This window comes from Crocodylus siamensis, chromosome 2, assembly GCF_052110815.1.
Source record: "Crocodylus siamensis isolate JL-2025a chromosome 2, ASM5211081v1, whole genome shotgun sequence".
In the NCBI taxonomy this organism is placed as follows: Eukaryota; Metazoa; Chordata; order Crocodylia; family Crocodylidae; genus Crocodylus; species Crocodylus siamensis.
In genome coordinates, this window is record NC_143396.1 from 273,405,898 (window position 1) to 273,431,023 (window position 25,126).

General features: G+C 43.5%; 1 protein-coding gene across 8 annotated transcripts in view; it reads right to left on the reverse strand.

Annotated features, from left to right (window-relative positions):
* BEGAIN (brain enriched guanylate kinase associated) overlaps positions 1-25,126 on the reverse strand; it is a 266,431-nt gene that overhangs the window by 193,575 nt on the left and 47,730 nt on the right. For 2 of the 8 annotated variants that reach the window (XM_090034027.1, XM_090034031.1), the window contains exon 2: positions 2,108-2,540. The exons of the other annotated variants lie outside the window; for them this stretch is intronic. In XM_090034027.1, coding sequence (XP_089890153.1) covers positions 2,108-2,158 — 51 coding nt within the window. In that variant the 5' untranslated portion in view covers positions 2,159-2,540. The remainder of the gene's footprint in view (positions 1-2,107; positions 2,541-25,126) is intronic. 8 annotated transcript variants of the gene reach the window in all.

Here is a 25,126-nt window from a genome sequence, read left to right on the forward strand (position 1 = left end):
CTCCCTGGAATGTTTTCTTGCTCCTATTCTAAAATAGCCAATAGATTTCTGTTTTATTTATTTTTAAAAGTACCATGTATTTATTTTATACTTCATGAGGCCCCAGAGGAAAAAAGGCTGAGGTATAAGGTGGTACTTGAGTGCTAGAAATGACTTATAAAACACTTCTTGGTAAGCTGAAACAACAGCATCTTGATTTTTTGTAAAGGGCAGTGTGATTAGAGACTTATATGGGTCCTACTTGAAAGAATTTTAAATGGTCTCTTATGGCAGAGGCAGCAGATATAAACATGATAAAAGCAACGTTTCATTGCCAGTAGCTTATACATCTACCAATTTGCCTTTTCATAAAAAGTGTATTTCCTTCTACTTTAGAATCCTGTTGTTTATTTAATGAAGGTAATGGGCAAGGTTTTCAATTTTTAAATAGTGTTGTGTGCAGTAGTTGACTTTGCTTGAAGCACTTTCAAAATGGCAGGTGCAGCAGAAATCCAAGCTTGTCAGTGAGGTTTCAAAATATTTGGTGGGAGCAAATGTGAGACACATTGTAGCTGATAGACAGAAATGACAGAATTTGCCATTTTAAAACATATATTTTAGATCAGTGCTTCAAAGACTGTGGAGTAGGTCAATTTCTGTCTTTATGTCTGCTTATTCCAAATGGTTGGTGTTTGTGTCCTTTTCATTTTAATAAAAAGTTAGATTTAAAACAGCAAATTGGCTTGACTCTGAAAGCTGAGATGTCATCTTGAGAAGCCTATTAGGGGGAAGCAGTGAAGTGGTTCATGTGAGATGAGTTCCCATGGGAACCATGGCTCCACAGTACTTTTAAAGTGAAAAAAGCCATATGATACAGTACTATGTAGCACATCCAATAGCAATAAATAGTATTGAAGTGATCTGGCCCTAGTACATACAAACAACATGATATTTGCATTCCTTGCCTTTTCAAAAAAACCTTATAGCACCCTATCACATTTAAAATCAGGTAGTTTTTAGTTTTGGTCCTGGCTTTGAGTGGCCATTCCTCTTTAACTTAATTTAACCCATATTAGTTGTCCCATAGTGCACCACTTAGAGCTGGTTGGCCTTTTTTTGTTGAAGTCTTTTTTTTTTTAAAATGAAAATTTTTTTGATGAAATCAGGATATCCAATAAAACACTTTCTAGCAAACAGTGTAGACTTGTTTCTTTTTTTCATTTCAGACCTCTATTTCTCCCCTTCCTAACTTCATTGTGTTTTTTATAACAAAAAAGAAAAAAAGAAACAGATGGAAGGAAGAAGGGAGATGGAACACTAAAAATGTTTTCATTCAAAATTTAGAACAAAATTATATCAATTAGCTTACTTAAAAAAACACAACTATGTTTCAAGTGCCATTGTTAAGTATGTTTCAGTTATTTATGTTCAAGTTGCTTTTGTGACTGATAACTCTGACCTTTAGCAGTTTTATCTCTAGGTATTATATTTACCCTTTGTATAAAGGACAATGCGCATCTATTTAATCTAACCCTTGAAAGAGACTGATAGGAGACATCTCTTAGTCACAGAATGGTTTCAGCTTGATGTTGTGATCAGGATATTTGGTCTTACGGTGGGAATGTCTAAAGCATGAATAATGGATCTTCAGTTTCTTTGGAGCCAGCAAGGGGAGGAAGGATGACCCAGTATTGAAGAAGCTAACCTGTATAGGATTTAAGCAAGCTTGTATATAAATTAAGTAAGACTGCATTATCACTCTACTCTTCTCAATATTCCCTACTATGATGCCAGATATGACCACCACAAGCTTCCAGTCAAAGTGAAGCTAAACTACTGAATGGATGGTAAACTATGTAATCTCAGTTGAGTCCGAGCCAAAACCAAGACCAGCCTAACCTCAATCATCAAGCTCCAATATGTTGATGATGCTGTAATGTGTGCTCACTGAGAAGCAGATCTTCAGGCAATTGTTGACATCTTTTCGGAGGTAAACAAGAAAATGGGACTGATGCTTAACATTCAGAAGACTAAAGTCCTCAATTAACAAGCTCTTAATGAGCAGTCCCCAGCTCTGGTAATAAAATTTTATGGTAAGACTCTGAAGAACATTGAGTATTTCCCATACCTTAGATGCTGTCTCTCTCCGAAGTCTGACATCAACGAAGAAATCCAACATTGCCTTAAAAGTGCAAGTTCAGCCTTTGGATACTCGAGAAGAAATGGCTATTTGAAGATTGCAATATTAGATCCAAAATCAAGCTCATGGTTTATTAAGCAGTCATGAACGTCATCTTACTGTATGGAGCTTAGACAGGGATAATGTGCAGGAGACACCTCAAGCTGCAAGAGAGGTACCATCAGTGTTGCCTGTGGAAGACTCTTCAACTCCACTGGGCAGACAGCTGCACCAACATTAGCATCCTCTTGCAAAAAAACACCATGAGCACTGATGTGATGATCATCCAACAACAACTTCACTGGGCTAGCCTTGTCATCTGAATGTCCAACTCCAGACTCCCGAAGAAAGTTTTATTCTTCCAGCTCAGTCAAGCTGTACACTAAAGAGGAGGGCACAGAAAATGCTTCAAGGATGTCCTCAAGGCCAAACTGAAGAAATCCAATGTTGACATCAACTCATGATAAATGATCACCCAGGACCACCCCAAATGGTTTCATAGTTTCATAGTAGGTAGGGTTGGAAGGGACCTGAGCAGATCATCAAGTCCGACCCCTTGACATGGCAGGAAAGAGTACTGGGATCAAACGACCCTGGCAAGGTGTTCATCTAACCTCCTCTTAGAGACCCCCAGGGTAGGAGCCAGCAGCACTTCTCTTGGAAGTTGGTTCCAGATCCTAGCCACCCTGACCGTGAAGTAGCGCCTCCTGATATCTAGCCTGAAACTACCTTTTGCCAGCTTGTGACCCTCTTGTCACTCCTGGGAGTGCTCGGGGGAGCAAGGACTCCCCCAGTGCCTGCTGGTCCCCTCTGACTAGTTTGTAAACAGCCACTAGATCCTCCCTCAGCCTTCTCTTGTGGAGGCTGAACAGGTTCAGGTCCCATAGCCTCTCCTTGTAGGGCCTGCCGTGCTGACCCCTGATCATGTGGGTGGCCCTCTTCTGGACCCTCTCCATGTTATCCACATCCCTCCTGAAGTGTGGTGCAAGGATCTCAGTACTTTGAAACCTTATGTCAACAGCAGGAGACGGAAAAGCAGGAACAGCTGAAACAGTGTGTTGCAGACCAAATCAAGAATCCAGAACCACCCTCTTATAGGGAAACATGCCTGAATTGCCTGAATTGCAACAAAGTCTGTCAATCCCAGATCAGCCTCATCAGCCTTCTTCAGACCCGCAGATAAAGCAATCATAGAAGACAATCATCCTCAACTTCAAGGGATCACTGATATATGTATGGGATGGTTTGGATAGGAATGATTCTGCCTTAGGCAGGGGGGTGGACTAGGTCACCTATGAAAGTCCCTTCCAGCCCTACTTCTCTATGATTTTAAGTTGCTTAGGGCACTTATATACAAGTGCAGAGGCTGCTCCAACTTGCTGGAATTCCAGCATGCCAGAGCAGACTCACTTAATCAAGTCTGCTGTGGAGTGGCAATTACTGTGATCCAGCAGCCTCCTGAGTCCTGTGAATCAGCATCCCTGGTCTTACAAATGGTGGCAGGGGTGCTGGAACTAAAGCTGGTTGAACAAGCTCTAGTTCAAGTGCTCCTTCTGTAAGTTTTAAATGCAGGGACACCGATACATGAGATGTGGTGGTACTTTAACTAGAGCAGCTACCTCTCCCCTGGAGCCATGTAAAAGTTCTTTTAGTCTCTCCCAGGGAGGCTAATAGAAGAAGTGTGCTCGACATGTTTCTCATCAGATTACCTGCAATCTACAGTGCCTCCAGCACCATGGAGGCCATGAAGTAAGAGAGAACAGTCATTGGCATTGATTCCATGAGATTTATACAGTGGCAGTGGCTTTTATTAGTGTAGTGGTGAGAATAGGTGATAAAATGCCAGATCTATGGTAAGGTGATTGTTCCTGGCACATTTTTCCTAGCTGCCCAGGTGTTATTCCCAGAGTTAGAATTAAAATGTATTAAGCGGAGCCCGCATAACCTGACTGAGTTACATTTCTATGGGATGCTAAGGTTGCAAGGTTTGACTCCAGCAGGCTAGATGTATCCCATGTGTGGTATCATTCAATCTTTCATTAGACCCGTCAACAATTTCCAGAGTTCTTTATTCACATTCCACACTACCACTCAAGATATCCTCAGTAGTAGGCTGAAATATAATCAATGGCAATTTAAATAGTACAATTTTAATAGTACACTGTTTTCTTTCATTAGGTTCCAGCCAACTAAATGTTGCTAATGAAATTGTGCCATATATATATGTAACTAGGGGAATTCTTCTTTGTATACTTAGGAAAAATAACATTTTTAGTTTTTTTCTACTTTAATTGATTTAATTGCATGATAAAAATTTGTAGAGTCTCAGGGTCTTGTCCTCAACAGGTGCAAATTACTGCAGCTTCATTAATGTTAAGCTTTCCTGACCACCCCCCCCCCCGTTTTTTTTTTTCTCTTTTCCCCCTCTAAGTCAGTGCACCAGGCAGCTGCCTGGGTCACTTCACCTTAATTACGCCATTGCATGGGGCAAGTGTGGGTTGATATAGCCCCACTGAAATCAGTGTAGGTCAGCCACAATTTGTTCTTCTTTCTAGTTTTCATTGACAAACAGTCCAGTGAAAGCTGAACAAGGGACTATGCATATTAAGCAATTTCCTACCACTTCAGCTATGTTTTGTATATGCAAAACCCTGATCCTCCAACTTCTTAGCACACTACCTCAGTTTACATGAGTTTCTGTTAATTGGTTGTATGCAGTCTTCTTTAGCTTAGACTTCAACTGGGCTATATTTACCTAATTTGGTTTAACTATTTATTATTGTTGTTGTAGAATTGAGAAGCCCTAGCTTAAATCTTCACCCTGCTGTGTCAGGAGCTGTATAAATATGTAAGCAGAGATAGCCCTACCCAGAAAAACTTGCAGTAAAAAATGTAAACCTAGACAAATAGCTTTACTGTTTCTATTTCTGCTACCATGCAGGAATACAATAGTGCTTGTGTCTTGGAAGGATGAATTGTTGGAACTTGGCTTGTTTCCTATCAAATGTCATACCATGCCCCAGAATAACAAATAGCTAAGGTTTAGAGGTGGAACAACATTACATATCCCAATCACTCTTTTTGTAGTTCACCTCCAATAAGTTTGGTTTCAGATTGACCCTGCAAGGTACGGAGTATCTTCAAACATTGTAAATGAAGAGCCTGAGGAGCCAGAAGAAAATAAGAATAAAAAGACCAGGTAAAGTATATATCAAACTAACCCATGGCAGTACTTACCATACACTACCAATATGCTTGTGTGGGCATATATTATATATAAATTGTTAAGTATAGTTACAGACTTCACAGGATTGTATTTAGGCACAGTGGTTGCCATTTAAAAATTTGGCATTTGTCAGAAGGTAGCACATGGAGAGAATTGAAAGTAACTCTGGTATCGCAATGTAGGAGTTAATTTCTAATAACCTTGAGCAACACAGCTTGCGTGGAGAATTATGACGTGAGTTCTAAAATAGTTAATATAAGCCTAGTTATGAGGACATGTATACTTATCCATGGGGGGATCCAAGATCTCCTAAGGGATGGTGCAACACACACTGCCTTTCAGACTCTGGGAGCATAGGTGTGAGACATGGCTAGAGCCATTGGAAGAAGGATTGGAAGAAGACACTGGAGAGTCAGGTAGGAAGTAAACTCAGTAGTGAAGGGGTCTATTCCCTGCTCCCTGCCAACACTGCTGCCACCATACCTGGCTGACCTGGAGGAAGGGAAGGGGCTAAAGCTGCTACTGCTCGGTCTAGTGAGAGGCTGTGGAGAGCAGTTACACAGGTTCTGGGCTCAGATGAGGACAGAGGTGGCAACCGTACAGGTTCCTCCTTCCAACTCTTGCTTCTCACTTGCTGATGTTTAGGAGCAGGCACTGGCTGCCCACATAGCTATTCCCTGCAGGTAGGGCAGGAATGGGTCAAGAGAGGCTCTGGTGTTGCCCCCATGCCTGCATCAGCCACGGACAGTGGCTGTGGCACATAGGTTCTTTCTTCCAGTACCCAGTCCCAGCCCAGTCCCCAGCAGAAGCCACCTGCAGGGGAGGTCAAGAAGCAGGCATTAAAAGAGGAACCTGTGTACTGCTGCCACTGTCCCCTACTGAGCCTGGCACCCTGCACAGTTTCAGCCTGTAGCTGGAGTGGGGCAGGAGCAGTGTTGAGGCTCCCACTGATAGATCAGCTAAAGACAGTGGCAACAGCCCCTAGCTGTGGAAGGAGGTGTGTTAGCACTTTCATGCCCCTTGGATCTGCCCCTGTATTTGAGTGGAGGTATCATGGAACAATTAATTAATAACAAATATCCCACACCTTGGCTTCTTAGACTCTTTGCTGTTATGAGCCCTGCATTCTGTTATTTGTGTCCGTCATGACTCTAGCATTGTGATAGAATCATAGAATCACAGAATCATACAAAAGTAGGGCTGGCAGGGACCTCCAGAGGACATTTCATCCAGCCTCTTGGGAAGGATCATCCCTGTCCAAATCATCTCATACAACCATAACCTAAACTCTGCATAAGACTACTGTTAAACCTTACACATCATAGACCTAACACCCTAAACTGCCACACGTAAAGCAGGGGAAATACAGCAGCCAATGTCCTGATTCTATGAAATATTGTCAGTATATGTTCAAGGGACCATGGGTTGAAGGCCATGCCTCCCATTGCAGAGGAAGGCAGCTCCCCCCCCGCACCCCAGTCCATACCAATCTGATCATGGAATAAAATTAGTCCCCAGCCTTGGCTGTAGCCAACTTGCAATGCCTCTGAGGGAGGCTTAAAAACATCCTGGCACATGTAGCAGAAAGGGTGAAAGGGGGCAACTAGCAAAGCCTAGAAGCATGGGAAATACCCCTGGTATAGGAATAGCTACATCGAGATCATCCCCAAGTTCAGGCGCTGTCCATCCTTTTCTTTAACACCTCCATTGGTGGCTAGACCATAAGTTCCCTAGGCAGTCTAGGAGTCGCTGTGAGCTACTTTTATGCTTAATCTTATTATATGAACATGTTTTTGTTTTTGGAGAGAGCTGTGGTAAGGAATTTGTTCTGTTTTGTAATCTCTGTAGCCAGAGTCAGTTCTCAAGACACAGTTGCTACCTGGGAAGTGGACACTGGTGGTTTGGCTAAGATGCTGTTTGTCCAGTCCTTGGATAGAGATAGAGCAAAAAGAACAAGCTGCACTGCTGTCTTCTACAGAAGGAAGCCAACCTGCAAGACCTCAGGGTATGCTTATAAGAAGCAAAGAGGCAACAGTATCTATCTATTGATTTCCCCTTCCTTGTATTCCACTTCCAGCTGACATTTATTGTGCTTGAAAAGCAAAGCAATGATGCTGTGTTTATCTCTGAAACAATAGGTGCTGCATAATTGTTTTAAGAAGGGAATCTTATTTAAGCAATAAAAGAATCAGGCCATTAAGCCGATCTTTTATCTTCTTCTTTCAAACCAGTCTTTCTCTCTTCATCAAAGAAATGGCATTCTTGTCAAGAAGCTGTACAGAAAACTTTTAAAAAAATCTCCCTTGTTCTACAATGAGTGAGAGGGGAGAAGTGCTACCTTTCCTTAATCAAAGGAAAGGGTTCCAATTACCATCCTGCATAACGCACCAGTCATATTGAATCAAGGGGTAGAAAAGAGACTATCAAGTTACTAGAAGCACTAGCATTGATGCTAGCTCTTGTTTTACTATCCAGAGTCAATTTTCCTTCTGTCTTGTACATGTGAACCCCTGTTGATGATAGAAAGTATATTGATATGTGCATAAAAGGAAACAGACTGGTTGTTTGTTAAGTTGGATAATATTACTGGAAGCTCCAAAAGATTTCTGTGTAACATCTAGTTTTGACACTTTGAATCTTTTTCAATTCTTTTGGATACCTGGAGGTGAGAATGGGGATGAAAGAACGCAGGAGCATGTTCACACATGCAGGCACATACATTTGCAGCAGCTCAAATAGCAGCAGCACAATTTTGTGACAGAGATTTGTGCTTCAGCACACGTGTCCAGACATGCATTTTCATGTGCAGCAGATTGCCACTTGGGGCAAACTGACCCTACCCAACACCTCCTGAATCTTTAGCCCTGGTAAGCAGGTCAGGGCTACTTCTGAGGCCCAGTCAATTGGTATCGGGGGACACTCCCCCTTGTGCCAGCTGAAATGCTGAAGCAGCCCTAACCTAGAGTGCCCCCTGCACTGTCTACCCACAGCAACAGTCTGGCAGTCGGGGCTGCTGCCTGTCTGTGACCTGCTGCCATCTGTGACAGCATCTATTCCCTTGGACCTGTGGTCTCATGGCTGCACACCTGCCAGACCCAGATGAGGACCACATGGCCATCTAGGCTATGGTACTGGCATTGCAGCAGAACTGCCTGCACCTCTGTGCTAACTGCCAGCAGCTGTGGCTGCACAGTTGGCCTTTGGGTGGCACTGCTGTCATGTCTTCTGGTGTCCCTGCTCTGCCATCTTCTTGGCACCTATCACATGGAAGATGTGCTCCATGCAGTGGCCCACTTCAAACTGTTGAAGCGTGTCCTGGCCCCAAATGGCCAGGAGGTCAGCCACCTCATCTGTCCTCCAGCTGGGTCCCTAGTGCTGATACTGGGCAGGCTCCTTTACCTGCATCTCACTACTTGCCTCACCAGCAGGGATACTGGGGTTCCTTCTTTAAAAATTGCAAATCCTCTTATAACTCCCCCCCACAAATTCTCTCATTAAAATACCCCAAATCTATATTCTTCTGCAATAAAAATGACACACCACTATATATACAGAGATCAGTTCAGTGATGCTTTATTGATATATTTACAAGTGTAAAGCAATTTGGAAGCCTACCAGTGCCACTATCATCATAATAAAACAAATTCTAAATATCTATACACTTTGGCATTTGATTTCAGTTTTTTTAACATAGAAAAATCAGAGCTGCCCTGCCCCCTTTGCTCACCAGGGTGTGGGGTGCTAAGCAGCACTGATAAGCTGGTACTCTGCTTCTGTCTATACCCTTGCCCCTCACTCACAACCCACAGCCCCACCAGTGCTCCTCACTCATGACCCATAGCCTCTGCCTGCCCCCACTATCTCCCTCCTGGTAGCAGCTCTGTCCCAGCACCAGGACATGAGTCCAGCTGCAGCTGTCCCACCTGTTGCTTTGTGGCTCTGAGCAGTGTCAACCCTTGCTGCTCTGCTCCCTGTGCCTGTGCCCAGGCCCCAGCGATCCCCATGCTGTTCCTGGGAAGCCCTCAACTGGGATTCAGGGACTGAGTGAGGCAAGCTCCTTCCTTTCCAGGCTGGCCTCCCCCTGCACAGGCTGCTCTACAGGGGTATGGGGGCTCTAAGCCTGGTTCTGGTGGTCTCTCCTACCTGAAGCACTCCCCCACCCCAACCCCCATCTCTTTTTCCCTCTCATATCCCTGCTGCCACCTCCACCCTTCCCCCCAACCCATCGCACCCCCCAAGTAGTTCCTGGGACCAGGAGCCCCCCAAGGCTGGGGTTGGTGTGGGAACAGGGCAGGGCTTCAGTGTGGCAGTTGCCCCTGCAGCTGTGGCTCCCACCAGCAGGTCCTGTTCCATCTGGCAGCTGGGCATACAGGGTGTGAGATGTGTGGAGGGATGTGGAGTTTTGGGGGGAGGGCAATGGGTGTGTGGGATAGGGTTTGTGATAGGGCTTGGGGGGGTGTGGGTGGGTGTAGGGTTGGGTGTAGGGTTTGTGGGGGTAAGGTTTGTGGAGGCAATGTGGGGCTTATGCAGGGGTTGGGGTGGTGTGGGATTTTGTGTGTGTGGGTTGTGTGGGTTGAGGGATTTGTGGGTAGATTGTGGGGGAATTTTTGGGTGTGGGGGAACTGTGTGGGGTGGGGAGGACCACTTGGGAAGGGTGAGTCCCCCCCGCCTCCCCACATGGCCTACAGCCCACCTATATGGCCCACCCCCCTGCACAGTGCACAGTCACCCTCATAAAACCCACACACCCCCACATGGTCCACATCCCCCCTGCACCAAACAGAAGCAGGGCAAGGCTGCAGCAGTGGATCAACCCAGGTGTTGTCCCTGGTAGATAGGGACGTGGTGTGTGGGGTGTGTGTGTGCTGTGTGGGTGGAGGGGACTGTGTAGGGATGGATGGACTGTGGAGGTGGGGGGGCAGTCCTGCCTCATGGCCCACAGTCCCCCCTGCAGCAGCGGCAGCAGCGGCAGCAGCAGCAGTGGCGGCCATCTGGGTGCTGATGCCTGCTCCTGGAAGAGACCTCTAGTGGCACAGGGCCACCTCAGATCATCAGCTGCACATGAGGCCAGCCTGGCCAGGCCCACGTGCCCTCAGATAGACCAAGGCTGGCTGCTGCTGTCACCCAGGGCTTCTAGAACCACAGGCAGAAGCCACGTACCCTTGGGACAGGCTGGGTCCTGCCTCTTTGCACCCTGCATGCCATTGAGCTGGGCTGGCTCCATGCAGGTAGGACCTGTCCAGCCTGAGGGTGTGTGGCTTCTCCCTGTGGTGCTGGAAGCCCTGGGTAACAGCAGGAGCTGTTCTGGTTCTCTCCTAGGGTACATGGGCCTGGCTGGGGTAGCCCCGTGTGCAGCTGATGGTCTAAGTTGGGCCCACACTGCTCGGAGTCTATTCTAGGAGCAGGCATCAGTGTCCCAATGGCCGCCGCTGCTGCTGCTGCGGGTGGGGTGGGGGGTTGTGGGCTGTGCTGGGGGTCAGGCGGGGGACCCATCCCTCCTGAGCAGTCTCCCCCACTCCCGTCCCTCCACCCTCACACAGTCCCTCCACACTCACTCACAGCCCTTCACCTCCATGTTCCTACTTACTGGGACAGTACCTGGGTCGATCCACTGCTGCAGCTTTGCCCTGCTTCCATTTGCCCCAGCACACTGAGGCAGCATGCTGGAGCAGCGGGGCATGCGGCAGCCATAGAGATGCTCTGGCTGCATGCTAGAGTGTCTCTTTGAAGAACTCAGCCTCTAGTTGCTTCAGGGCATGCTCCTGGAGTGTGGCTTGTTCCGCTTTTTTCCGGCATGTTTTTTTTTTATATTGGGATTTCCCAGTATCAAATTTAGAGCCCGTGCTGCAAATATGCAGCATGGGGAACATTTTTTTGTTCTTAGCATGCCTCTTGTGGCATCTCAAACTGCTTTGAGGCACCGCAGCGGGCATCTGCACTCTCATCTGGACATGCCCCAGGACTCCTAATTCTTTTGGAGTCTGCCTCTGACTAGCAGTCCACAGCGCAGCACACCCTCCACATATAGAAAAGTGCCTTGGCATCAGAGGCACTCAGCAAGTGCTTACCACTGGCTGAACGAAGGTTTCTGTGCCTTGGTTTACTCATCTGTAAAAGACTTCAGTAGCTAGTCAGTCCTCATAAAGTTTAAGGTTTCTGAAGTGTGCACTTACAGGCTAGATGCTTAGGGGATATAGAGCAAGAAAAATATCTAAAGTGATATGGCCACATCTTTGATTTATTCAAGCACCTCTTACTGTTTAATGTATTTCATAACACTCCTCTGAAATAGGGAAGTGTTATTATGGTCATATTGCAGATAGACAACTGAAGCTCAGAGAGGCTAAGTGACTTGCTCAACATCATATAGGAAGCCTGCAGTAGAGCAGACTTGAACCCAGGCCACAAATCATAGTCTAGTTTTCTAGGCAAAACAGGCCACCATTTTTATTCATCTCTTTTTAAGCAACAGCACAAATAAGAGATATGTCTTTTGCCTGTTCCTCTATGCCAGTCAAAGCCCACTCCTGATGCTCCATAGTAAATATGGCACATCAGGTTGACCCCTACATTTCTTAAACAGATTTTTAACTTTTGAAGAGTGGGAAGACAATTCATTCCCAATTCAGTTGTTGTCTTTGGAAAATTTAAAGAGTCAGGCGACTTCTCTCCTGGACTTGAATGGTGTCTTCATTGCTAGAAGGTCACAAAGGATCTTTTCATGTTCACTGCATCTTACATTAACATTCGTCTTGGGTGCTCTTCTCTGAATTTATGACAGTCTATTATTACTTCTACAAAAATGCTAAGGTGTTTGGTTTTATTGTGGGGACATTAAATCAGACTAGAGATTCTTTTGTCAAAAAGGAAGCTATAGTGTTAACATTACATCTGGCTTTTTGCATATGTCATGTTTCACAGGAACATTTAGCCTGCACTACCTAGTGGCTTTACTTGATAGTCTTTCCTTATGCCACATTATTTTTAGATGGGTTATCATCCCATTGGAATTCCATAGCCTTAAAGTGTCAAGGCAAGTACAAGAAGATACTTGAGGTTGAGGTTGTCAATGATTCTACTGTGTTGCTTGTTACTGTTACCCTGCACAGTTCCTATAATATTAGGAGAGAGATGCTGTAACAGGACATATGGTCACAACATAATACTTGTAGGAATTTTGAAGTGTGAGAACAAAATGTATCAAATTAACCATTTAGGATCATTAGCCATTTAGGAAATCCTGCTCAGTGAGAGTCTCTAAATACCATGCTGGCCCCACTGAAACCAATGGCAATTTTCTCTATTCATTGTTAGAGTCTGTCAAAGAGATTTCATAGATTTCATAGACATTAGGGCTGGAAGGGACCTCGGGAGATCATCGAGTCCAGCCCCCTGCCCAAAGGGCAGGAAGTCAGCTGGGGTCATAGGATCCCAGAGCTGGGGTCATAGGATCCTCACGGCTATCAAGAGGAAAAATGGAGGTGAGTCGGCTTTGATGTCAGAGTGAGGATGGGGAAGGACCACAATATCATCCTACCATGGTGCAGAGTGAGAAATGCAGAAACATAAAGTTAAAACCAAGCCAAGGGAGTCTGAGAAAACCATAACTTAAATAGGTTTTCGACTGGGGATTAATTAAACAGACTGATATTATGTTGAGAAATCAAATGGCCAAAAGCACAGAGAAACAAAAACCATTATGTCCTTCAGTGCCTTGTTACACCTTACTCTGTGAGTTGCACAAATGTTGATCAACTTAGTGCTAACTTGGAGTTTGGAGCAGTCATACCTTCAACCCCAGTGGCACGTCTGTGGGGAGTGACCACACCTTAATGGGACAGGAGCTAGGTTTGTGGATCAAGACATAAACCTGCCCTGAAATGGTGTAACTTTGAGCAGCATAATGAGTGTGGTAAGCCACCTTAAGGTGTTAATGTGCAGATAATCCAGGGGTTAAGAGCTCCAGGAGCTGCCCAGAATTACCATGTAAGAAAGCCCTTAGTAGTTGAGGAAATTATTTTTCTGATATTTTAGCTTATTTAGAGTTGGTATTTAAAGTTGTCCGAAAGACGCTAATTTGGCATAGCATTTTGGTACTACATAACCCTGAACATATACATTATCCCACTGAAGTTGACAGCACAATTTTTAGGTCATAGAGAACACACAAACGTGAACCTTCAGTCTGATCATAAAAAGTGAATTCTGAAAAACCTTATTCTTTCCACTCAGTCTCTGTAATAAACTACTCAGATTTAGAAGACACTAGGTTTTCTTCCCATTATTCAATGAAGCTAACAGGGGAAATGTGGTCAATTAGGGCACACATTTACATAATGGCCCCTGGAAAAAATATGCTTGCATCAGTTTGCAAATGGTAAGACTGGCATATGTATGCAAACAAATGCATATCTTATCTTCATGACTGTGGTTAGAAAAGGACATGGAATCTTTGTCAGGGTGAACAGTTCCTAAGCCTTTTGTTGGATCAGGGCCATCATGGGTAACATTTCAGTGCAAATGCCAGAAAAGCTGCCATTAAAGTCATTGGTCCCAGCTGTGTAATGGGACTTCACCTCTGTGAGGGCTGTAAGATCTAGTTCAATAGTTGGCTCTGCTTAGCTAATAAATGCACCTATGAATTAATACATTAGAAGAGAAGAAAATGTGGTTCATTATCTAAAATGTAAAATACATGTTTGGCAAAATTAAACAAATTGTATGTTTGCAGAATAGGAAAATTTTAAGAGTAAAACGTAACTCTTAAAAGAATAAATAATAAACTTATTCTTTCTACTGCTGCCAGACAGGGAAATTTGATTTTTGCCAGAATACTATATGCAGTATAGATTTGCAGGATTGAATTTAAGTATTTGATAACCATTAAAACATGTGAATGTCACTGGATATTACAAACTAGAATGTCAGAATCCATAACCAATGAAATGAGGAATCTTGATTTACATCTTCAGTTCAGAATAACAGTGTTTTGCTAGAATTGTAATGGGATTACTACAGTACCTCTGTGTTGCATATATTGCCAGCAAATTGTTTAGTTACTCATTAGTAGGTCCAATACCATAAATGCTTAAGCATGTAACTATGTGAATAGTTCTGTAAAACTTGTGTGACTACTCATGCACTTAAGGGCCTTAATGTCTGCATCTTGGCTTTTATGTATTCTAAATGTATTACTTTCCCTTGGTAACAATGTGCATCTGCTTAGGAGAATATTTTCTGACAGTCTAGCGCACATGTATTGAGAAATGGGAGTCAAGGAACTTAAATCTTAAAAAGCAAAATTTTTCACTTAGATCCTCCTATACTCTAATACTCTCTAATACTGTCCTCCATGAGCCATTCACAGAGTGCATATCTCAGGAGTGCAATATATCACTCAAGATGCAACCCCAAGAGCAGGAGCAGGAGGGGAAGAAAGAAGGAACAGGCATATTAATTAACTGAAAAATGTCTGCAAAATCTTCCAGCCTATAAAAAGGTGGCTGTAATAGTTTGCCAAGAGACTTCAAAAGGACTTCACAGGTGTGAATCAGCATGGATTACAGGACTCTGCATTTAGTGTAGGATCAGGAGAGAATGCTGCACTGCTAGTCTTAACAGGTGGAGGAAGAAGAGCCAGGGCTCCAGACAGAGGTGGCTGAAAAGTTTTTTAAAATGAAAAATTTTGATGAAAAGGAAGAAAAAGTCATGAAAATTATCTCTTGCATCTTGGCAAGCTGGCTACATTTCATAAGCAAATATAAGGGACTGTAGTGAGAAAGCAATGATAGAATACAGGTTTATATACATACAGTTTGGAAAACTGTTTTTCCCCCATGCAAAAGCAATATGTAATTTTATGTATACATTTATGTAATATATATAATAATCTGTCCTATAGAATTTTATAGAATGTTTCCAAAAACTACCATATTTACTCAAATAAGATAAGTTTTTTTCTCCAATCAGCATGGGGAAAAACAAACTCCTCATCTTATAATCGCATACAAAGAAACCTCATTAAATACATTGTCTATTGTTAAACTGCTGCCAAAAGCAACATGTGCTCAGTAATGGAAATCAACTGTGAAGATAATTAATTGCAGCCAACACTAACCATGAGTGTAAAGTACATGGGCCATATTGGGCAAGCTTATTCATGGGAATGGATTTTTTTTGGAAAATGTTTTGTGTACCAGGTCCAATTAGCTAGATTAGTTCTGAGTCCTCTGAATTGTTCAAAAGCCCTTTTTTGGTCCTATTACCTGCAAGTATCTTCCATGCCAGACTTTTCAGCCTGGGGCTTCAGATACTTCCAAATCCTTTAGCAGGCATCCTACGTGCAGGCCCAAGCCTGGAGGCTTGGGGTTTGGATGTCCCTAAATTTTACTTGCCCACAGCCATATGGCTGCAGAAGCAAGCTAGGGAGGAATTTCCCATTTCCATAAAGTCAGCGTGTAGCCGAGATCCTCCCGCTGGAAGCTGGCCAATGGGAAGCTAGCTATGAGGGTGTCATAGGGAGTCCTGTCTGCATGCAGTGCCATTTTAATTGTATTTCAGCTCAGGTATCAGACCAGTGTAGTGACTACACTTGCTCTTAGCCCACAAGAGGCAAAGAATGGACCACAAAAATTGGTTAGTGCAACCCATCTGAACAAGATATATAGTAGTTCCCATTAAGTGCACTCCCCCTCAGTGCTGACTCTTTTTCAAATCATGGTAAGCCACTATATTGCATACATTTTGACTTCCTCATGTGCTTAGGGAGAGCAGAGTTTGACAGTAAGGAGAAGGGGAAGGGGCTGCTGGGGAAAAAAGTAGTGGGGAAGCAGAGGCAAAGGGATTGCCTGCCCCTGCCCCCCAGCTCTCCCCCTCCCCAGATATATTTTCTCTGGTGTAGCAGTGGAAGGGGACAAACTGAAGGAAAACCTCCAATAATTAGATCCCACACCTGGAAAATCATAACAAAGGCATACATTTTCCATATATAGAATCTAATTATTGGGGGGTCATCTTATAATCAGGATTGGTTTATATACAAGTAAATATAGCATATGAGAGATTATGACTTAATTTTGTAAGGCTTTTTAGAATACTTTTTATAGAACAGTTTAAAATACTCAATGACTCCCATTCACTGCGTCCTAAAATTCTATAGAACTCTTCTCTATAGGAAATCTTTTAAAGGAGGCAGATGTCTATTTTTACATGCACATAGAAGCACCATAAACTTCTTTGGTAAGAGAACAGAAAAACAAAGTAAAAACTCCATGAAACAGCATGCTGTGTTTGTCTCCATAATGTTGCATCTAATATCAAGATAGCAGCAGCCAGAGATTTTCTGTACTTAAAGTTACAGTAAATAGAAGGGAAAAAAGACATCGCTGAGTGTGTCTACATGAGATGCTACTGTGCTGTGGTTACTGTAGATTTATTTTTATTCAAGTATAAATATACTTGTATAGTCAAAATATACTGGTATATTCAAGTATTAAATAAATGCACAGTAATTGCAGTTACTGTGAAGTAGTGCCAGCAAATGTCTCTTTAGTGATGCTACTGTGCAGGAGCCTAATAATACTGCTCAGTATTAGCTGTGTTTGTGCTGGGATGCGCTACTGTGTATTATTTGGCTACTGTGCAGTTAACATCTCATGTAAATGCACCCATTGTGCTACATAGACTGTGGTTTATTTAATCACTAAGTATGGGGAAAGTAAAATGGGTTGGCATATACCAGAGAAAAAAAGGTCCCCAGAAATACCACATGAAGATATAACATGATTGTATTACTTTCTCTAGGTACAAGAAGGATCATACAGATCCCCATAACTACTAAGCTGTATGGTACTGTTGTCTGATTCCATGGTTCAGTAGACCTGTGCCATTCAATATTTTGTTACAATAAATTGTCAGGGCAAGTAAATTTTCCAGTTATGAGCTCTTGTGTGTGTGCTGGTAATAGACTCAGCCAGCCAGCTGCTTACTGTAACAGTGCAGGAGGAAAGCTGTGTACAAATTGGATTTTTAAGTATAAAAACAAGATCACAAACATTCCTAAAATGTTGCACTGTTTGTATCCTACTGTTTAACTAGCAGAAAACAATGATGAAATTTCATGACTGTGAGCAAGTGCTTTCCATCTCCAGCCACAGTGCTTCTTTTCTCCTTGATGCCTATTCCATTATTTGATACAACATAAAGGAGGCAGTGCAAGGCTGTGTCACACGCCTTACACTCTATACACATTTTCCTCCTTTGTCTTACCTAAGCTGTGAGTGACATCTGAAGCACAGACCATACGTGAAGCACTGTAGCAGAAAGAGGTCATTTTTCCATTCATATCCCATATGGCTGAAATGAGAGTACTAGAGAAGATGACTGAAACTTAAGGAGAGCCAGCAAGCAGGCTAGAGAGAGTACAGGAAATTTCATATGCTGATAGCTTAACTCAGGGAATATGTTCTGTTGTATTTATAGCTCTTTGAAAGAGATGTATGCTCTCCTTAATAACATACTACCCAGGGCTTTACATTAATGTCCATCAGAGATGGGAACTGCATAAACTTCTGAAAAAAAAAAAGCTTTGAGAAATCGCTCTTGAGCCCCTCACTTCCAGAAAGATAAATGTCCCAATTCATTCTCTTCTCAGCATGAAGACAGTTCTTCAATAATCCCATTAGGGAGAGGAACTAGAGACTACTTTTTTTTGTAAGATGCATAGAGGACAGGGTCACTGAAGGAAAATTTCCTTCCCCTGTGACTCCTATACCTGCCTGGAAAGAGATGGTTGGTCATGGCAGGGAAGTCTGCTAGTAGGGCAGGGACTTCAGGAAGGCTGACTTCAATGAGCTTAGGAAAATAGTGGGAGAGATGCTATGGGAAGAAGGACTGGAGGGGAAGGGAGTTCAGGAAGGGTGGTCATTCCTCAAAGGAGCAATCCTCAGAGCACAGAAAAGGTCCATTCCTGTATGCAGGAAAGGTGGCAAAGGCACCGAGAAGCCCTCTTGGCTTACCAGAGGAGTCAACGAGTGCTTTAAAAAGAAAAAGGAGGTTTACAGACAGTGAAAACAAGGAGGAATACACAAGTATAGCCCGTATTTGTAGGGAGAGGATAAGGAAGGCAAGGGCGGTGACCGAGGTCGGGTTGGTGACCTAAATCAAGGACAAGAATCAGTCCTTCTTTATGTATATAGGGATGATCTTTAGAGGTCCCTTCCAGCCCTTAATTTCTGCGATTCTATGGCTCAGTGCCCCTATTTTTGTGAGCTTTAGGCGTTATCGTCATGGGATGTGACTTGCATTCCATTCATTGTGGCTCCTGAGTCACTACTAGCAAAGGAAGGAATCTGATCTTTCTGCCAATATATTGTAGAGATATATCCTTTTTTTTTTTGGTATTGACCTATAGAACAGTAGGTAACAACAGTACCACAGTTTCATAGTTTCATAGTTTCTAGGGTCGGAAGGGACCTGAGTAGATCATCTAGTCTGACCCCCTGTCATGGCAGGAAAGAGTGCTGGGGTCGAACGACCCCGGCAAGGTGTATATCTAGTCTCCTCTTAAAGACCCCCAGGGTAGAAGCCTGCACCACTTCTCCTGGAAGTTGGTTCCAGATCCTAGCCACCCTGACCATGAAGTTGCGCCTCCTGATGTCTAGTCTAATTCTACTCTTTGCCAGCTTGTGACTGTTATTCCTGGTCACTCCTGGTAGTGCTCGGGGGAACAGGGACTCCCCAGTGCCTGCTGGTCCCCTCTGACTAGTTTGAAACAGGCCACTAGATCCCCGCTCAGCCTTCTCTTGTGGAGGCTGAACAGGTTCAGGTCCCGTAGCCTCTCCTCATAGGGTCTGCCCTGCTGCCCCCAATCATGTGAGTGGCCCACCTCTGGACCCTCTCCATGTTGTCCACATCCCTCTTGAAGTGTGGCGCCCAGAACTGGACACAGTACTCCAGCTGTGGCCTGACCAGTGTCGTATAAAGGGGGAGTATCACCTCCTTGGACCTGCTCGAGATGCATCTCTGGATGCATGACAAGGTACGGAAGTTACCTGGTATGGTTGGCCTTCCTGACTGCATCCCCACACTGCCGGCCCATGTTCATCTTGGAGTCAATGATGACTCCAAGATCCTTTTCTGCCTCTGTAAGATCCATGTTCTTTCTGCTTTATAAGATACCAGGTCCAACCAAGCATGGGGTTGGACCAGATGACCCTTGAAGTCTCTTCCAACTGTATGATTGGATGGCTCCATATAATGGTTCTTAAAACCTTTATGTAATTGCTATCATTCATATTTTGTGGGGCCTCTCCCAAAGGATATCACCTCTGGGAGGAGGGGGTGTGTGGGGGGGAGGCAAGCCTTATAGACCAGGGTTTGAGGGATGGTGCTGGGGGCTCCATTCCCCCACCTCCCCTGTTGCTGTCCTGCGGGTCAGACAGGGCCAGGTAGGACCAAGTTGGAGAGCATAGACATTGCTGCCTCAGCTCTGTGACAGCTGTGGGGCAGGGCTGGAGCAGATAGCACAGCTATGGCTAGCCTGCCTTCCCTTCAAGTGGGGTTAGCTGGTGGCCCCAATGCATCCTAGGATGCTGGGGGACTGGGACATAACTTGAATCAGGAGGGGATCTGAGACAAAAGTTCCATAGATCAGTTTAACCTAAATCAGTTAAGTCTGACACTACAACCATGCAGGTTTATCTTAAACTGGGTTTGGCCATTTTGAAATCCATTTATATGCACTGAACTTCTGTTCTGTTACAGGTTTAAACTGGTTTCTGATCACTTATATCCATTTATATGTAACTTTGGTCCATAGCCTAAGAAGTCATCTTCCCTAAATAACTGCAGTAAGGTAGGACCAAATACGCATAGACCATACCCAAGACACGGTCTCCTAACTGATTCTTAAAAACTTGCAGTGAAAGATATTCTCCAGCATTCCTCAGTAGCCGATGCCACTGTTTCATCATTCCAACTTTATTCTCCTATATCTAACCTAAATCTTGTTTGTTGCAAATAAGTTAATTTCTTTTTGTCATGGAATGCTATTGATCTCTAGTCTCTCTATGACAATTTTTTAAGAATTGGCAATCCATTCTCGTTCTTTCTTCAATTTTCCTTCATAGGCCATGCTGTTATTGTTGCCATTTTCTCTGTGGTTTGTGGACATGCCCTCACATTTTGTAACTCATCTCTTTTAGCATGTAACAACTGTAATGGCAATAGACCTTTGAACAAGGCAGAAGGGTATCCTGAGTTAAACAGAATAAGAGTTCATGATGAACATTGTCACAATGATTGCAGCTTAGCTTGGTTTGATAGAGATGGATAAAGCAGAAAGAACATGGAATGCCATTGAGAAGACATTACTAGAATATTCATGGTGACAAAACAGAGTAATCTTTCAGACATCCATAGCATTTTCAGTGGGACAAGAAAATAAAGTTAAATCAATATGCTATTACACCTCATGTTAAATCAATATACCCTTTTCTACTTCTATTATTTTTTTGCCCAAGTAGCAAAAATGCTGCTAAAAAGACATTACAGACAAGAACCTAAAACAGTTGTTGAACAGTTGAAGTCTGGTGCAATTATAAAGACTGTTATATGTTTTCTAGAAACCTGATTTCTTGAAAATGAACAGAATTCCATAAAACAAGGACAAGATTTTTAGAAATGAAATAGTGACTGTGCATGTATCCAGTTTGGGGACGGTTGGGGATAGGGAGGGTCAATCTACAATCTTAAAAAGTCTGGTTTTCCAGAATTGCTAAGCACCCATCCTCATAAAGTTGGGTCCCTATAAGGTTTTCCAAATCTGATGCCCAAAAAGTGGGGCACAGAATCACATTGGTTAAAGAACCACTGTGTCACCCAGTCTGCCATCATGTATATTGAGTGGCTCTTTCAGCTTCACCGCTCAATTGTTTATTTTTTGCAGTTTACCAGAAAGGCACTGGATTTCAAGTAGAAGACATCAAGAAGGGAACAATCCATTATTTTCCTATTCAACTTCCTTTTTAACACTAGGACAATATGCACTACTTGAATATGATGAGCCTTGTCCTGTTCAAGTAGTGCATATAGTAGTACATATAGATTTTACCAGGGGGGTAACATTACCCCCTAACTCCTATTCTGCAAAGATTGGCTTGGTCATTTATGCTGTGGCACTGTATCAGGAACTTATATGGAGCAGTTTGCTTATTATGACCTCTAGATTCTTTTCATAGCCACTGAAGCTCCCCATTCTATTGAAGTGACCTGCATTCCTTGTTACTAAGGTATAGCTTTGGCTCTATTTAACACATTTTTGTAATGAGACCTACTTATTGAGGAATTCATATTATTGTCTAGGAATACCCACTTCAGTCTTTGGATAGCCACAGATTTTATCAGTGGCAACTTTTGTATGTTCTTCAGATGTCTGGTGAAAATGTTGCACCTTATGGAACTCTGTAACAAATATCTCTTTGCGATGATGCTTCCCCACTGAAAGTCACTTTTGGAAGTCTCTTGGTTAGCTAGTTCTTAAACCATTTAACAGCTGCTTTACTGCTATTGTATAGTGCTCTTTTTTAAAATCAAAATGTCAAGCACTACTAAGTCTAGTGCTTCACAAAGTCTTAATTTAGTACATCTATGCTTATCAAATAGCTTTTTGAAAAACTTGGCCTGATTCGGAATCTAATACTGAAAGTGGGGGAGGGAAGAGCAGAATATTTCACATACAAAAAAAGTTGAGTGTTTATAAAATATTGGAGATGAAAATATGTTTCTTAACATATTCATTCCCATTGGGACTGTAAAGGACTGCTCATGGACTGTACCGGAGCCAGAATGAGAATTGATAATTAAAACCTGTAAGCAGTAAATCGAGGCACAATTCAACAAAAAATAAATAAAAATATTCTACCTAATTAAACATGTGGCTAATTCAGAAGGAAAAGCAGAGAAGAAAAATAAAAAACATGTGTTGCTTTATTTCATCAACATCCTGAAGACAAAAATCCCATCAAGTTAAAAAAACCAAACAAAACAAAACTGCTGAAGTTAGAGCAAATACAAAGCCTATAAAAGCAATGTTCATAAAGAAAAGAGGCATTTTAGTGGAACAATAAAAAAGAAAATGGCAACATGACTGCTTGTTAAAAAACAAAGCGATCAAGCATGATTCTTTGAAAAAAATTAAAAGCCTTTATAGCAAGAGATTACAAGTCAGCTCTAAATAATAACTTATTCAGAGGGATTTTTAAACAAGCAGCTGCTTTGAACAAATTCCTACCTGCATCTTATACAATTTAGTTAAATATATTATAAAAAAATCAAGCTTTTAAGTTTTGAAATTTATCAAACTGCTTCAAATCAGGGTCAGGCAAACTGTATTAATAAACCAAACAATCACAGAAGCAAGCTATTTTTAGCTAACCAAAAAATAATAGAGCCCCGTATTGTTGGAAACGGAAAAATCGATTTTTTGGTGAAATTATATATACCATGTTGCCTATGAAAGTAATCATCAATGGCATGGTTTTCCAATAGCTCCAAAATGAGGAAGCTAAATCATCTTCTACTAAGGAAATAAAGAGCCAAATCAAAGTTGATTCCATAAAGTACATCCATAAATACTTTGGTTATTTAAAGCAGTGTTTCGCAACCTGTGGGTTGTGACCCAAAAATGGTCACATAAGAATAAGAATAAGAATATTTGAGAGTGGCCATCACAGAAAAATGCGGGAAACTAGGGTTTCCCCTTGAAGGCAGGCAGAATTCCAGCCTGCAAGTGTCTGCTTGGGGCTGGAGGGAGCGCGATCAAGCACATGCACATGGCAGCCAGGGAGGATGGAGAGCAGCTCCCGCAGCTCCCTGCAGTTAAGTCAATGGGGCGGGGGGAAAGGGGGGGGCACAGGTGATGCATCAGGAGGCAGAGAGGGCATATGCCCTCCAGATCTGTGCACCAACAGCAGCCACTGGGCTGCAGCCTGGCTGGACTGGCACAGGCAGGAGCCACCTCCACGGCCCAATGGGTAGGTTTCAGTGTGGGAGAGCAGAATGGGGCAGTGAGACTTGTTGCTGCTACTGCTGCTGCCATGAATCCTGTGCCAGCTGCAGCACCAGCAGCATGAGGAGTAATGGATGGGGTGGGGGGAGGAGGCAGGGCACATTCTGCCCTCACCTCTTTCTGTCACTAGCCATTTGCGCACCAGGCTGTCACTGCCACTGCCATGACCAGGCTGTCACTGCCACTGTTCCCCTTAGGCCATGGATCTATCAAGTGGGATGGTGGGCAACATGAGTGGCCTAAGGGGAGCAGTGGCAGCAGCAGCCAGGCCATGGCAGCAGAGTAGAGCTGTGGCCTGGAACACAAGTGGCTGATGGCAGGAGAAAGTGAGGGCAGTGTGGCCTCCCCCATCCATTACTCCTTGCAGTGCTGGCACTGCAGCTGGCATGGAGTTCATGGTGCTGGCAGCGGCAACAACAAGTCTTGCTGCCCTGCTCTGCTCTCCCACATTGGGACCTACCAACTGGACTGTGGACGCAGTTCCTGTCTCTGCCAGTTCAGCCAGGCTGTATCTCCATACTTGCTGTGGGTGCACAAATCTGGGGGGGGCATGTGCACCCTCACTGGCCACCCCATTCACCCGACACAACTACCCCCCCAATCCTTTAAGAGGAGGCTGGATAAACATCTTGCCGGGGTCATTTGACCCCAGTACTCTTTCCTGCAGGGGGTCGGAGTTGATGATCTGCTCAGGTCCCTTCTGACCCTACCAACTATGAAATTATGAAACTGGTGGCTGAGGACAGGGACAGCAGGTTGGGAGTGACAGGCACCAGCAGGGTTGGAGGAGTGGTGAGCTGTGGGTTGGGAGGGAAGAGCACTGGCAGGTCCAAGGTGGCTATGGGTCATGAGCGAGGGGCACTGGAAGGGCCAAGGAGCTGTTTTCTACTGAAACTATTTACTGGGTCAGGACTGGCCATCAATGTTTACAAATGGTTCTTGGTACAAAAAAGGTTGAGAGCCACTGATTTAATGGATGGTTCCTCCAGTTTCCTGTGTATGTACATGTAACTGATAAAAATATTAAGCACAGGGTTATGCACACACCTCAGGGAAAGACTTTCTAATTCATAATGTTCCTAGTTCTTAGTTTCAGCTGCACTCCACCCAACAGGAAGTTCTGCATTCTAGCATTGGTGTTTGAAGGATTAGACCTAAGCAGCCCATTGCTTTGACTTTGACCCGGTCCCGAGTAAGGAGTAGCTACAAAGTGTACATAATAATGTGTTTTATTTTGCCTTAACAACAACAAAAGACTCTTCAATCTAATTCCAGCTCACAAAAGCTGCCATCACCTTCAAAGTATGTTTCTTCCATAAGTGAGAAAGAAGTTGTTTAATCCAGACCCATCTTACTTAAAATCCAGTGGTAAGTAGTCTGAAGTGTGATACAAGAAGCACATGAAAAGGTTTCTTGAAATACCAAACTCCATTTCACAGCTTTCCTCCTGCTTTTCTCCTGTCATTTCTTTTTGCATTTGTTTTGTTTTGGATAGTTCATAAGGGGAAGTTTTAACATGGAGCACAAATATAGCAAGTTTCAGTACGTTCTATTGAGCAAAGCAATTGGAAATGCAATACCGAATGAAGAAGCAGACTGGTAAAACTCAGAGATTATGGCTGTGAGTTTACCCCCATCAAGGCTAAGTACAGACATTCAAAAAGCCCAAGGCAGA